The sequence below is a fragment of the Myotis nattereri genome (assembly GCF_964212035.1).
Source record: "Myotis nattereri genome assembly, chromosome: 10".
In the NCBI taxonomy this organism is placed as follows: domain Eukaryota; kingdom Metazoa; phylum Chordata; class Mammalia; order Chiroptera; family Vespertilionidae; genus Myotis; species Myotis nattereri.
Genome location: NC_138085.1, coordinates 68,695,348 through 68,710,995, shown reverse-complemented (window position 1 = coordinate 68,710,995; position 15,648 = coordinate 68,695,348). Strand labels below are relative to the sequence as shown.

Here is a 15,648-nt window from a genome sequence, read left to right as displayed (position 1 = left end):
GAAACATCGATCAGCTGCCTCCTGCACATCTCCTACTGGGGATGTGCCCGCAACCAAGGTACATGCCCTTGACCGGAATCGAACCTGGGACCTTTCAGTCCGCAGGCCGATGCTCTATCCACTGAGCCAAACCGGTTTCGGCATGTTGTGTTTTTTTATTTTGTTAGTTTTGTTAGTCGTGCTTAAGGCAAATATAGCTATTAAAATTAAGTTCCATTTTGAAAAGATACATTAGGAAGGAAATGAATCAAAATTACAGACAGTACAGGATTCTGCAAGTAACTGCTGAAATCAATAATGAAAGAAAAATTTTTATATAAATAAAATAGGGTAACATAGAATGGATCGTTGATCATCATAAGAAGAAATGTTTACCAAGCATTTACTATGAGCCAGTTACCTCACTGGACATTTGGCCAGTATTTGAAACCACGTGGTCTGCCTCTGGAACCTGCACTTCTTTTTTTAAAAAATTGTGGTAAAAAGCGCATCACAACAATGTTTTCATGGTAACCATTTCTAAGTGTAAAGTTCAGTAGTGTGAAGTATGTTTACATTGTTGTGTGAGCATCACCAACATCCATCTTCATGTTTTTATCTTGCAAAACAATAACTCCCTATCCCCCTGTCCCTCTAGTTGCTGACAACCATTCTACTTTCTGCCTCTGAATTTGACTACTCTTAAGTACCTCGTATGAGTGGAGTCATATAGCATATTTCCTTTTGTGACTGGTATAATGCCTTCAGGAATCATCCATGTTGTAGCATGTGTCAGAATTTCCTTCCTTTTTAAGGCTGAATTCCATTGTATGTATGTACCACATTTGTTTATCCATTCATCTGTCAGAGGACACTTACTTGGGTTGCTTCAACCTCTTGACTATTGTGAATAATGTTCCTGTGAACTTGAGTATGCAGAAATGGCCATTTTAGAACATGGTAGACTCAGAGCATGTCTTTTACATGGAAAAAACATCAGAAGTACATTTTTCATGACAGGTTAGGCTGATGCTTACTTGCCTCATTCTGAGTAGCAAATATCTTCCAAATCAGGTGGCAGGGAAAAGCCTCTTTGTCTCCCTTGAATATTTTAGGCACATCCCTGCCTCACAGTTACAGCACTTGCTCTTCCTTTGCCTGGAATGTTCTTCTTCTAGGTATCTGTATACCTTGCTCCGTAGCCTCATTCAAGTCTTTGCTCAGATGATACTTTCTCTGAGAGGCCTTCACCTCCTCCTTATACTCCTTAATTTCCTTCTCTGCTTTATTTTTCTTCATGGCACTTAGAACCTTCTAATATTACGTATAGCTTACATTAAAAAAATTATGTGTATCCTCCACCTGAAATAAGTCCCATGAAGGCAGAAATTTTTGTCTGTGAGTTTTAATTGTATTTTTGTAGTGCTATAACAGCGTCTATTACATATTGGATAGTCAATAAATATTTGTTGAATGAGTGAATAGATAATATTTTTAACCAATTATTCAGTCAAATATATATGATTGTTTGCTATGCACACACCATTGAGCAAAAGGATGAAGCAGTAGCAACAGATCACCAGATAGTTCTGTTTGTACCCTCTGGTACAGTCTAGTGAAATGAACACAGATAAAACTGGCCAATTACACAAGGCATCAAAGAAATACCAAGTGATTATTTATAAAGCACTAGTTATATAGAAGCCAAAGAGAATATTTCTGCCCCCTGCTAGACATTGGAGAGGATGTTGAACTTGGCTTTGAAGGACAAATAATACTTAAAGAGGCCAGAGGAGGGGCAGGGGTGAGAGCATTCCAGGCAGGTGAACAGTCTGAGCAAAGCCTAGAAACAGAAAAAGAAGGTGGTGTGTGTGTGTGTGTGTGTGTGTGTGTGTGTGTGTGTGTGTGTCCTGGAGGAGCGGAGGGGTGAGTGAATAGGTTTTTTAGAGTCACAGGGAGTAGAGCCGTTCCAGTGGGAAAGCTAGCCTGGAGCCAGATTACAAAAGGCCTTAAATGTGACTTCTTATTTGGCAGATAGGGGCCATCGAGGGGTTGGTTTGTGTTTGGCTTCGTTTTTGAGGAAGGAATGTGGTGCGCATGGAGGTAGTTTGGGAATATTGCTTTGGCAGCACGATGCAGGCAGGGCTAGGAAACTGTAGCAGCAGTCTAGCACGGCAGTGCCAGTGTGGAAGGGGCAACAGGAAAGAAGGGATGGATGTGAGGGAATTTGCAAGGCAGGACTTGACAGGACTTAACCGTCTCATTATATAATTTTGAATTAATTAGTGAGACAAAAAATGACAATTGTTTAAAGCAGTACAAACAGATGTTATGTGAGGGTATTTTGCAGTGTGTCATATGGATCCAATTGCGGCAGGCTGTGAGCATGCCAGAATGTGCAGGCATTTGATCTGCAGTTGTACAGACTACTTACTGCACAGGCAGACACCGCAGACTTGTCCTAGCTGGGTCCAAGCTTGAACTGTCTCTAAAGAAGGACAGCTCCTATGTGCTGTTCTCTCCTGTAAGTCCTGGAACAAAAGGAAAACAGGAAGACTGAATTCCACCCTCTTTTCTCACACATGCTCATGCAATTAGGTTTAATAACAAAATGTAGGCAAAATGAGAGTGATATTTGAATGGTTCTTGTGCATCATAACGACTTTCTGAAATCCAAGTGGTGTAGAAATACCATTTAAATGCATCATCTCTGCATCTATGGCCATTTGTTAGATGTGTGTACCATTTACAGTATTCGTGCTTTGGAGAGTACTGTCTGTCTTTCACTTATAAATTCATCAGAAACATGTCAGTGACATGATATTAGAAGGAACTGATTAGGATACACTAATACCTAAGAAAAAGAAACATTAATTCTGTAATATATTGCAGAAATGTGCAGATGTCACAAGTGTATAGCTTCATAAATGTTCCTTTTGTTAGTTTTAAATGTTCAGGTAATCAGCATTTAAAAATTTTTAATTTTAATGTAAAGTATTTTTATTTTTCAAAAATAATTTTAGTTTTGAGAACAGTTTTCAAAATGATCTTATAGATCCCTGATATAGTAAAACCAGCTTGTTGATCAATAACTTGTTCGCCAATAAATAAAGTCTTTTTAAAGTCATATAATTTTAATTATTTTTAATGTCCCATTTCACTTGCAAAATATTGCAGTTTGAACAGTATATTATGTGGTTGCCTGACTATGCGTTATCGAGATCCTGCTGTGTACCAGGCGTGGACTTGGGAATGAATTAGGCCGCGTCAGCCTATCAGCAGAGAGCTGAGCGTTTCCGCCGGGAAATGATAGGGACAGAACTCGTTGGTGGGGAGCCTTAAATGCCTTTCTTCAGGGTTATCTAACCCTCTGGATGTGGAAGTCTGTTGTGGTTTTGAATTAAAGAGTGAGTGATAGGACGAACAGTACTTCAGGAAGTTTAAATAAAGAATGAGTGTCATGGATGAGCGACCAGTGCTTTAGCAGTGAGGATGGAAAGGTAGCACAGGTTGAAGCCTCATTACAAAGGGAAGTTTTCTGGGCTTTAATCTTTGAACTGGTAGGACTGAGAGTCCAAGAGGATGTCAGTTTTCTCAATTTCTTATTAAAAAGGAAAATGTCCCTGTTGATAGATTGAGATTTCAAGAGGAAGGGAACATACATGTTTGTGTGGGATGGTGCTGTGATTTTGTATGCTGACTGTGAAGAGGTGTTGCTGTATCTAACTAAAGCTGTCTGATAGATACTTCACTGGACATAGAAACCTGAAGCCCATAGTGAGGCCAGCGCAGAGCTTACAGACCAGGGCTTCTCTGCAGAGTAAGGTGAAGCCATGCAAGTGAATGGATTCTTTACAGAAAACTGTTGGAAGAGAACACCAGGCAAAACACTGAACTCTGGACATCCCCAGCAGCTGGAGGAAGGGAGAAGAAAGAGCACCAGTGAAATAGGACTCGAACAGAATGCTCCAGGGTTTTGGTCTGAGAGACAGAAGGAAACCAAGGAAGGGATTCATGGGAACTTTAGGAAGATTATCAATGTTTTGGGACGACCCAGCACATGACAGGGAGTAGTATGTTTCTGCAAGACCAGGGAATTTTAGAGAAACTGAGGCAGCCCTTCCCAGCCCATTCCTACATAAGATCAGACTGCTATAATACTCCCTGGTTTTAATTACCCAGGGAGCTTATACTCTCCCTTCATTTGTAGGGATTAACTTTATCTTTCATTTTGGTGTTTGAAAGAAGAAAATGTTATCTGAAATGGAGTTCCATGGTTTCTGTTGTGAACGTGTATTAGTTGTGGTGGGAAGACTCAAGGAGATGGGAGCTTACATTCCAATGGAGAAGACAGAGTGAACATATGTGAATAATATGTAGAGAAAAAAGAGATTCTTTCCTTTGTGTTCCTCATTTCTCATATTGGTAAGCAATAAAAAATGAAACTGTTAAGGTCTAACTTGCATAACTGCCAAGAAATACAAGCCCTGGGATAGCATCTGGGCCATAGCTGTGACTGGGAGGTAGGAAGCGGGCAGGAGCTTTGCTGCCATAGGCCTGATTCTGAATCCTCATCATCCCAAGGAATGTGACGTAGGTGAATCACTTCATTTTCTGGGCTTCAGTGTCCTCATTTGTAAAGTGGAGATTATAATCCCTCTCTCAATTTGCTGCTGGGGAAATTAGAGCTAAGCTATGTAAAGCATCCCACTCAGTTCCTGGCTCATAGTAAGTTCTCAGTCATAGATGTTACATAGTGGGATTTTCGCATCCTGCCTAGTAGTGTGGCAATAGTGGCCGTAGAAAATCATTGTTGCCTCTTTCTCTGTAGCCTAAATGACAGACCAGCACCTATAATAGCTCACATTGTGCATTCTCTGGAGGGAGTGGGCAAATGTAAGAATAACCAAATAACCAGAATAACCAAATCTAGGACAGGAATAAGAGGAGAGCATTAAACAATTAATGGCCTGTCTAGTAAAAGAAAAATGTAGGCATAAAATTTCATTGATCCTTTGGTTTAAAGCAGGGGTCCTCAAACTTTTTAAACAGGGGGCCAGTTCACTGTCCCTCAGACGGTTGGAGGGCCGGACTATAGTTTAAAAAACAAAACAAAACTATGAACAAATTCCTATGCACACTGCACATATCTTATTTTGAAGTAAAAAACAAAACGGGAACAAATACAATATTTGTATTTGCATGTGGCCTGCGGGCCATAGTTTGAGGACCCCTGGTTCAAAGGAAGGCACTGCAATAGAGGAAAATACTCCTTTAGAGAGAGAGAAAAGCCTGGTAGGTTAAGATGTGTTTTTTAGGGGGAAAAAGCTTGGGACTTGGTAAATGAGAAATCTGGTTACAAAAGAGTTAGTGGTAGGCATTTTTTAAAAAAACTATGAGCACGCTGCATCGCTTTAGGAAAAGCTACTACCAAAGAACATTGATTATCACTCTTGGATTCGTCTTGGGTCATTTCCTGTTTAATGAAACCACATTCAACAACTGATCTGCATTTGGGGTCATGGGAATGTGTCAGGGATGTAGAAAGGAGAGAAAGTGTGTGGAGCTTGGCTTTAGGACTCCATTAAAGCATGTTAAACTTTATTATATGTGACATCAAAAAAATTCAGTCAGTCAGTCCTGTAAGGAAAATTAGCGAAAAGTGTGTGAAGAAACTGATTATTCATTCTGCAGAAACCTTGAAGGAGGAAGGAATTTTGAGTAGTAGGCTCATAATGTAAGAAAGGAAATTGTAATATAAAAGCAGATGGTACCTATTGCAGACGTGCTCTAAGTGCCTTTGTAAAAATTAACCTTGTAATTATAAAACTAATCCACCCATTGTGTAGTGATGCTTAGTATTTCCTAGTCCCCTGAGTGGCACGCTTTAATTCCCACTTTAATTATCGAGGGTTCATAAGCATTGCAGTCACTCTCTTCATCACACGTAGCTCACACCAGGAACCAGGAACCAGGAACCATTGTGTGGCTTTGGGCAAATTACTTCCTTTCTAGGCCTCCTTTTCTTTTTTGAATTGACTTCTAAGGCCTCTAATTGAACAGATTCCCTTCTAGCTCCTCAAACCTGCTGATTCTAATTCTAATTGCCTTGTATAACCAGTGTACTTACTTTGCCACTAGATGGCACTATTGTAGCTTTGAACCCTGTCACCTCTGTGTTTTCAGAATCTGGGGTCCCAAGGAGCCTTGGAATTTTCGTTTACTCCAACCTCTGTTAAACAGTTGGGGAACTGAGACTCAGAGGTTAAGGGACAAGGCCAAGGTCACACAGTTACACAGAACCTCTTGAATCCCAGGCATCCATCTTTCCATTTCACTGTTTCTCTAGGGAACTTAATGAGGGAAGTTCAAAGAGAGACCATATTCTCAATCATTGCTGTTCTTTTGTTAATTATTTTTAAAATAATTTAAAGTCATTCTTTAAGAATACATATTATCACATTTCAAATAAATAGTTGGCCCGCTTGTGTTTTGCATTGGTTCGCTCCGGAGAGAAAGCGGAGTGTCAGCTTGTTAGAGACGATCGCCCCACCTGTGACATGACAGGCTGCCCTCGCAGTTCGCCCGAAGTCAGCCCTGCAGGAGCCTCAGCCAGAGCCTCTAGCAGATGACTCTTTCTTTGTCCTGCCCAGTCCCTTTGATAAGAGGTTTGCCTTTCAGCTCTTCCTTCCAACCAAACATGGTCATCTGTTCTTCTGTTTCATCTTTGTCTACCCGCCTGCTCAAGAGGGCGTGGGGGAGGGGGTTTGATATGCCCTGGTCCTTAAAAAATTGATCTTCTCAGTTTTCCAGCACCTGTTCACTGCTTTCCTCTCCTTCATCGTTAGCAAGGATGGTATTGCCATAAATCATGGCTGTGGGGGCAGGGTGGTAATAATAGTTTATGCAACAGTTTAAAATAAAAAAAGTAAAAGAGGCACCAAATATTCTCCTTAGTCCCCGAAATTCTGAGGCCCTCAATTGAAAAGCAAGGGATGAATGCATTATTTGTGGTTTAGTGGGTCAGCTCAGCCACAGCAGTGAGAAGATCCTAGAGTTTGTTTATTTTAAAGCCATTTCATTATTTTAAAGAATAGGGTGTGTGCAAAAGTCATCCTATCTAATAATAGACAAACATGGTAACTAACCATACCTTCGCTACCATTGGCTGATCAGTGCGATATGCAAATTAACCTCCAACAAAGATGGCGGCTAATTTGCATACTGCAGGCAGGGCGGGACACCGGGAGCCACCATCCAGGCCCCCATGTGTGACCCCAGGAGTAGCTGGAAAGCCAGGCCACAGGCAAGGCAGCCCCCCGGGACCCAGGAGCTTGTCGGCGAGGTCTGCAGGTGAAGCAGCAATCAAGCTATGAGGGGGACGGTGGGGGGCGGAAGGAGCTACAGGAGCAGCTCTGGCCAGAGACTGAAGACTCTGGCTGGAGCGAGGAGCAAAGACTGAAGGCTCCAGCTGCAGTGAAGACTGTGTCCAGAGCGAAGATGGAAGGCGGTGGCGAGAGTGAAGGTCTGGGTCCCGGCTGCCAGAGGAAAACTGGTGCTGGCAGCCAGGGGGAAGAAGGCCTATTGCATAAATCTTCGTGCAATGGGCCTCTAGTCTCATTATAATTATACTGGAGGCCCGATGCACAAAATTCATGCAAGAGTAGGCCTTCGCAGCCCTGCCCCGGCTTTGTCCAGAAGGTCATCCGGACAGTTGTTCCGCTGTTTGGCCGTTCGGTCAATTTGCATATTACACTTTTATTATTATAGATGTTATCAATACTATATGAAAATCTAGCAGTTGGTGATTTTAGGATTTTTCTTCTGATGCAAATAACTAGAACAACACCACAAATGACCAAGAGTAAAAAGAGAACCTGAATATGTATTAAGTCATCTGCCTGATTTTCATTAAATTTATTTTCATTTTAAGACCCTGATTTATAAAACATTGACTTATTTTAAAAAATTCAAGCTAAATAGTAACCTCATTACCAGCTATAAGATAGAAGCTGTAAGATAATTGCTAATTTTAGATATTTGTAAGCTTTGTCTTTCCAGGTGGGTTGAAAAATCAAGTTCTTTATTTACATATTGAATTTGCATTTCTTGTTTTTTATAACAACACATGTGAAATTGTTTTGTGGATAGTTCTCATTGTTTGAGGATAGTTCTCATTGTTTTTGATTTAGTCCCAGAATGAGGTATCCCTCATTCAAAATAAACTTGCTACCATAATTCATTGGCTATGCCATCAGTTGTAAGAGGCACATTTATTTTAAGTGCCACTTTAATGCTGCCAATAAAACTCTTACAAGCTATTGCTTATTAAGATGCCATGCACATATGGGAATCAACCAGTGAATGCATAAATAAGTGGAACAACAAATTGGTATCCCCTTCCTCTCTCTCAAGTCAATAAATAATTTTTTAAAAGGTTAAAAGAAAGATGCATCTATTTCAGAGGTGTTAAATAGTGAAAGGAAAGTATACCTTATAACTGATGAATAAATACACAGATTTTGACGCTTTCAACTTGGTTAGAAGTTGAAGATCTTGTTTGGTATATCCACACTAATAAAAGAGAAACATGCAAATTGGTGTCACTCCGTTACACCCACCAGCCAATCAGCACGACTATGCAAATTAACTCAACAAAGATGGCGGTTAATTTGCATATGCAGGCGCAGAGTGAAGACTAAAGACTGAAGAGGCCGCAGGCCGGACCAAAGGCCTGGGCCCGGGGTGCTGGAGGAAAACCAGTGCCGGCAGCCAGGGGAAGGAAGGCCTATTGCGTGAATCTTCGTGCAACGGGCTTCTAGTTGTTTTATAAGTTAGCTTCAGATATTAGGCTCTCTCATATTGTATCATATTCAGTGAATGTGGTTTGGTGCTTTGGAGCTCTTTTCATTTGATTCCAAAAATAACCAGACGAAAGCAAAATGTAATGAGTTAATTTTTAGGTTGCTGGAAATCCCTTGATTCAGAAAAGTGAATTTCTAACTTTGTTTCAACCTGTTACCTCTGCTCCTCCGCCCCCCTACCAAACACACACCCATCCCTTTCTCAACTGTCACCTATCCCTCTGACAACATCTATTCTCTATACAATTCCTGATAGGAGTTATTTATAGCCTTTTGGGAATTCAAGGCGAAGTGTTATAAACTGCCCAAGGATGTTTGCTTTCTAAGCCTTACCTCTAATTACTGGCTAAAAATCTTTATCTGCTTAAAGAACTTTCAGGCCTCAACTAGCCATTTGGAACAAGTTTTGTGGGAATTCCCTGGGAGGAAAGATGGGGGGTAGCCTCCTACTCTGCCTCCGTGGAAGGCTATGGACAGATAACTGAGCACCTCATTTCCTCTCCCACCCTGAAGTGTTCAACCAAATCCACCTTCTGGCTCACTGCCTTGGTCTGGAAGTCAGCGAGAAAGCAGCCTGCATTCTCCTGGCTGTGCTGACTGTATCTGAAAGGAAAGCAACCCCCCTGTAATAGCTGCATTTCTGACTAAATTCATTGAATTCTTATCAATTTTATCTTTCCTTTGATAGAGGCTATTGAATTTTAAGGAAATCCTGTGAAGTAAAGATTTCTTTTGTCATTTCAATAGCTACTTCCTCATTTACCTGTTTTCTAAATCTTTGTGTTTGCAAATCTTACTGACTTAAGTCAGGCTTTCCATTCTGAGATTCTGAGCCTGCTTTTTCTACATTATTTTCAGGCATGCCTAAGCAGATACATGCTAGGACAGTGTGAGTCTTGGTAAGAGTAGGCAGTGCAACTCCTTGTGGTATTACAGATGACAGCAAAAACTTTTCTCCTTAAGTTTGTAGTACATTCATTCACCAGCTGTGAATCTGCTGATCCTTTGTATACTTTTTATATAGTTGATGCTCAGTAAAAATGTGAGATTAATCCCAAACATAATTTCAGGGCTTGCATTCATGGAGTTTGATTAACACAAAGAGTGGTCTTGCTCAGCGAAAGATGTGCAGTGATATTGTACCTGCTTTCAGTGTCATTAGCTTTGAAAATTACATGGGAAAATTCATCTCCATTTGCTAAATTTCCATACATTTATGTTCCTTATAAAATGTAAGGCAAATATTTATTATATAGCTCTGTGTTCTTTCCAGTAGTGTTTGTTGATAGTATCTTAAATGTTCACATTACAGCCGATAAATGTGTGTTTGAATGACTGACTTTTGGTCTTGCAGCTCGGGGTGTGGTTTTCTCTCGGCTGTGCCTATTTGGCCTTGGAAGACTACGGAGGGTCGGCAAAGGCGTTTCAGCGTTGTGTGACTCTAGAACCCGATGTAAGTTTGTTTAGTCTTCTTCCCTTATTACAGCTCTAAGTGGGTATTCTCTGAGTTCTTCAAACTGAAATGGCGTTCAAAACAGTAATTCCTATCGGTGTATACTTTCAGTTATGCAAGATAAGTGCTAGAGATCCACAGTACAACATTGGGTGACATTAATCATGCTGTATTGCGCACTTACATTTTTACAAACAGGGTAGATACGTAGATATCATGTTGTGTTCTCATCACTATGGAAAAAAAAGGCCAAAAATTCTTTCCTTCTAAGAGTTTTATTGTTTCAGCTCTTATATTTATGTCCATTCTGTTGTTAAGACTTATTCATTAAACTTACCACACTATGTGTCATGATGGATGTTAACTAAAATTGTGGTAATCATTGCATAATATTTACACATATTAAACCATTATGCTATACACCTAAAACGAATCCAGTGTTACATATCAATTATATATCAACTTAAAAAATTAAACATCATTTCAGATAATGTATTTTTTTAGTTCAAAAATTTTCATTTGATTTTTACATTTTTCGTGTTTCTGCTGAGATTTTCTAATTATGTTCCCTTACTATGTTCATGATTCTTCATATCTTTGATCATGTTTATAACAACCGCTTTGAAGTTCTTGTGTGCTTATTCCAACATCTCCTTCATTTCTGTGTTTATTTCTATTAACTGATTTTTCCTTTGGCGATCAATAAATTTTCCTGCTTATTTGCATGTATGTCTACCAGTTTTTCATTGTGGATGCTATGTTATTCAGTTTCTGGGTTTTCCATTGGAAGATAGAGTTTTATTTTGGCATTTGGTTAATTTACTTTTGTGGATCAGCTCAGTTTTACTCTTTGCTAGGATGGGTCTGGAGTTGTCTTTATTCTGCAGTTGCAATCACCCTTCTCTTAAGATGTAACCTTTTGGGGCCAGTACTGAATGCCATGGGTGCTCAATGCCTTAAGCATTCTCCACCTGGTTAGTTAGAACTTGAATAACTGCTAGCACTGTGTGACGTCCAGAATTCCGTCCAGCTCACAGCTTTCTGGAGTTGTTCTCTGCCTGGCCTCAAGAAGTTTTGCCCTGCACATGTACAGCTTAGTACAAGGACTCAATGAGATGCTCACTGAGATTTATGGAGCTTATTTTCTCTGCAGATCTCTCTTTCCTGGTATTTTGCCCTGCACATTCCAGCCAAATTTTCAACCCTGAACTTTGCACTCTTCTTCTAGACTTGCTCTGCTTTGTTTGGTTTCTGCCTCTCTGGAAGTGCCTCTGGTTAGAAGTCTAGGTTGATTGTTGAGATACCTAAGGTGTTTACCCTGTCTCAGGGATCACAGTCCTGTGACCAGGCTGTTGTCCAACTTCTTAAAAAAAAATATTACGCCATATTATTAAAAATTGATTAATAATGTAGGTAGTATGTGGTAAATATTAACTGAGAAATACAAAGAGGATTATAATGTAGTGGGTGGTATTTGTACAACAGTTTTCTAAAGTTTTGTCCAGTTTGTAGCTTTTTATGGTGATAAGTCCACTCTGGTACTAACTGCTATGTCTGCAAGCAGAGGTCCACATTGCCTTGTAATTTTTAAATCAGATGTATGGAAATTGAGAATTATATACTCTGTGTTTTATAAAATGTAGAACAAAGAGGAACAAACATTCATATCATTCTTGTTAGAATCAACATTTATATAAAAGTTTTAATTTATTTTCATCATTGAATAGAGGAATAGGTAGAGAAAAGTGTTTGGTGAAATGCTTAGGAATAATACTGGAACACACACTCTCTTATTCTTCTATCTGATAAAGGATGATGGTAAAATAGCAGAGCCTTTTAAGATAGGAAAAACAATATTCTGAATACCTTGGGTTTGCAGCACATCTATATGTTGTATAAATTATGTTGTAAATTGTCCCACTATTTTGTAAATCTAAATGTAGAAATAAAATCTTAACTAAATTCTAAATTAGTACTTTAATAGTTATATCAATTTGTTGACTATTTTTGTGACTTTTTCATGCTAAATTATAAAAGTTACATTTAATTTACTTCATTTTTCTCATACACCTTTAAACATACCTTAGCGAAAATTGTGATTGTAAAGAGCATATCTTGGACTAGGAAAATATATTTTTGGTTGTAGCAATTATTTTACCTGAATGAGAATAGTCTATAACTCTGTCATTTCAGAATGCTGAAGCTTGGAACAATTTATCAACTTCCTATATCCGATTAAAACAAAAGTAAGTACATCAGACAAATATGAAGAACTTTGCTTCCAAATAAATGAATGAGATTTTCTTCAACTGAATACTGAGGCATTGTGCCTTATAGCGTTTGACTTCTAAATATAGTTTATTTCTTGAAAACATTTAATGTGTAATAAAATAAGAAATATTATTTGAAATCTTTACTTGCTACTGAAGTTTTACATCCTAAACTTCCTTACATGAGAAAAGCAAGCATGCCTTCAGTTGGTCAATTCAATTGATAGATTCTTATTGATTACTTGCTGTGTACTAGACATGATTGAGAAATGGAAATACGAACCAATGTCTTTAGGGAGGGTAGGTGTAAAAAAATAAAATATTGCTGAAACCGGTTTGGCTCAGTGGATAGAGCGTCGGCCTGCGGACTGAAAGGTCCCAGGTTCGATTCCGGTCAAGGGCATGTACCTGGGTTGCGGGCACATCCCCAGTAGGGAGATGTGCAGGAGGCGGCTGATCGATGTTTCTCTCCCATCGATGTTTCTAACTCTCTATCTCTCTCCCTTCCTCTCTGCAAAAAATCAATAAAATATATTTTAAAAAAATATTACGCCATATTATTAAAAATTGATTAATAATGTAGGTAGTATGTGGTAAATATTAACTGAGAAATACAAAGAGGATTATAATGTAGTGGGTGGTATTTGTACAACATGTATTCTGTGCCAGACATCTCAGAAGAGAGAAGGTGTACAGCCCGAGTTCAGAAACGCTTCTGAGAGAGTATTGGAACCAAGCTAAACTTTGAAGAATGAGTAGAGGGCACAGAGGAAAGCCATTCGGCCAAGGGGAATTGGATCCTATGCAGAGTAACAGGAGTGAAAGCAACGCCTGAGGAGAAAGGAAGAGAGAATCAGCTATGGACTCCAGAATAAGGTTGAAAAGGTCATTTGGGGTCAGGTTGCAGTATGCTCTGATTATCTGACTAACAAGTTAAGACTATTCTGTTGGAAATTGGATGCCAAGATTTCAGTGGTGTAATTTCATGAAGAAAGAGCTTTTTGGGAAGATTTATCTGGTGGCAGTGTATGAGACTGACTAGAGAGGAAACTGCGGGCTGGGAAACCAGTTAGGAGACAGCTGTTGTAACAATCCAGGCAGGAGATAACTAGGCTGGAAAAAGAAGGGGCAGATGCCAGTTTATAAAGGGGACAACCAGATGGGCTTGTTGATTGGCCACAGAGAGCCCAGGAAAGGACAGAGACCAGGATTGCTGTTACCTGAGCTGCAATGAATGAATTAAAGGATGGATATATTTCTATTTTCATTTGGCCTTATTTTCAAACTTAATTTAATTTTTCTTTGTGGATTCACAAGATATTTCTAATGATATCATTAAGTCCACATTGCATTGAGATCATGAAATGCTTCCGCTGCTCTTGGATGACAGTCTACAAAAATAAAGGATTGTTTGTTCTACTGTTCTCTTCAGAAAATAATATTATGTTCTTGATTGCAACTGATTGTGTTAAAACTCACTAGAGACCCTTTTGATTGAAAGCGAGGGTCGAGGGAAATCCCCGCCATAGTTGTAGAATGATCTCAGTGGGTTTTTCTAGTAACCCTGATAATTTTGCATGAGGATTTCTTAGGAGTTTTTAGACATTGTTTCTCAACTTCTTTTTGATGCTTTCTTGTCTGCATGCAGCTCCATGAATAGGTTTTGGAGTAAAAGTGGGATTTTAAGTTCAGAGGTAAATCATTCCTTCTTAGCTTTTTATTCTTTTCTTTCTTTGCTGCTACTGCAGACAAGAGTAATTTTTGACTCAGGGGTAAATTATTACTGTTCCTCTCAAAAGAATCCTATCCATGCCATACAGTGACTCTTCAAGCTATCTTGTCTATCCCTTTGCCATCACAAGGTTCTTCATTAAAGTTCTTTTCTCTGTGTCATCCGATTCCCCTCGACATTATGTCCCTTTCAGTCCCTTGGGAAATCTTTTCGTCTTCCTATACAGCTTTCATCCTGCAGTATTCCTACCATGTGGCTTTGATAAGTGAATCCTGAATTGAAGTTCCTTCTAAAGAAGCCATATTTACCAAAAAAGAATTTCATTGCAAAAATTCTGAGGCCAGGAAATTACTGATAACATGGGCACACTTCTTTCCAAATGCTTGTTTGATTTCTACCTGTTTTTTGTTTGTTTGTTTGTTTTTAATTTCATGCTTCTTTTAAAATTTTAAAAAATTGTAGGGAAATTTGAGGTGGATTGGGCCTCTAATTCTATTTATTACATGAATAATTAAGGACTGATAGTCCACATCCATACTTTATACACTTACCTAGTAGCTATGGTTTATTTAGCTGTGGTTATTCATATTGTTCTCTTTCAACTTGGACCTTCAATAGAGTGAAAGCTTTTAGAACTTTGCAAGAAGCCCTCAAGTGCAACTATGAACACTGGCAGATCTGGGAAAACTACATTCTCACTAGCGTTGATGTTGGGGAATTTTCAGAAGCCATTAAAGCTTATCACCGGCTCTTGGACTTAAGAGACAAATACAAAGATGTTCAGGTAGGATATTAATATTTTGTTATATTGGCTTGTGTTTGGTATTAATACTTGATGAAAGGATATAAATCGTTTCCTTGATTATAAACAGGAAAATTTTCAGTTTACACCAGGCCCTGTTAATAGCTCTTTTTAGAAGTATCATAGGATGCTGGTGGCAGTGTTTACTCCTCTGCAGGTATGGGCACGATCACTTCATAGTGGGTAAGCCATCATTGAGGGAAAGTCTTGATGGCTAGTGATGGGCTCAGTCATATTTAGCTTCATTGCATATTTCTGTCATCAACTTTATGACAACTAGTCAGTGACGATTGATAGATTGTCTGGAATATTTTTATCTTGGCTAAAATAATTTAACTTAATTTGACTCTAAGTTCAGCAACAGGTGTCTTTCAAAAAAAAACCTCTGATATTCTTATGTTTGACACTACCTGACCCCATTCTATTTTAATTTGCTTTAAAATTCTTGTTATCTATTCTTTTTCTACTTCTTTATAGATGTGATTATTGTTGTTTTAATTTTTGTGTGTGTGTAAACTCACACTCATTTTAATACAGACATAGGGTAA

At 39.0% G+C, this 15,648-nt stretch overlaps 1 protein-coding gene across 1 annotated transcript in view; it reads left to right on the top strand.

Moving 5' to 3' along the window:
- Nucleotides 1–15,648, top strand: part of TTC27 (tetratricopeptide repeat domain 27) — a gene marked incomplete at its 5' end in the record, with an annotated part of 99,472 nt that overhangs the window by 71,710 nt on the left and 12,114 nt on the right. The window contains 3 exons of the mRNA XM_081100790.1: nt 10,198–10,296; nt 12,490–12,542; nt 14,917–15,082. Of these exons, the coding sequence (XP_080956916.1) occupies nt 10,198–10,296; nt 12,490–12,542; nt 14,917–15,082 (318 nt within the window). The remainder of the gene's footprint in view (nt 1–10,197; nt 10,297–12,489; nt 12,543–14,916; nt 15,083–15,648) is intronic.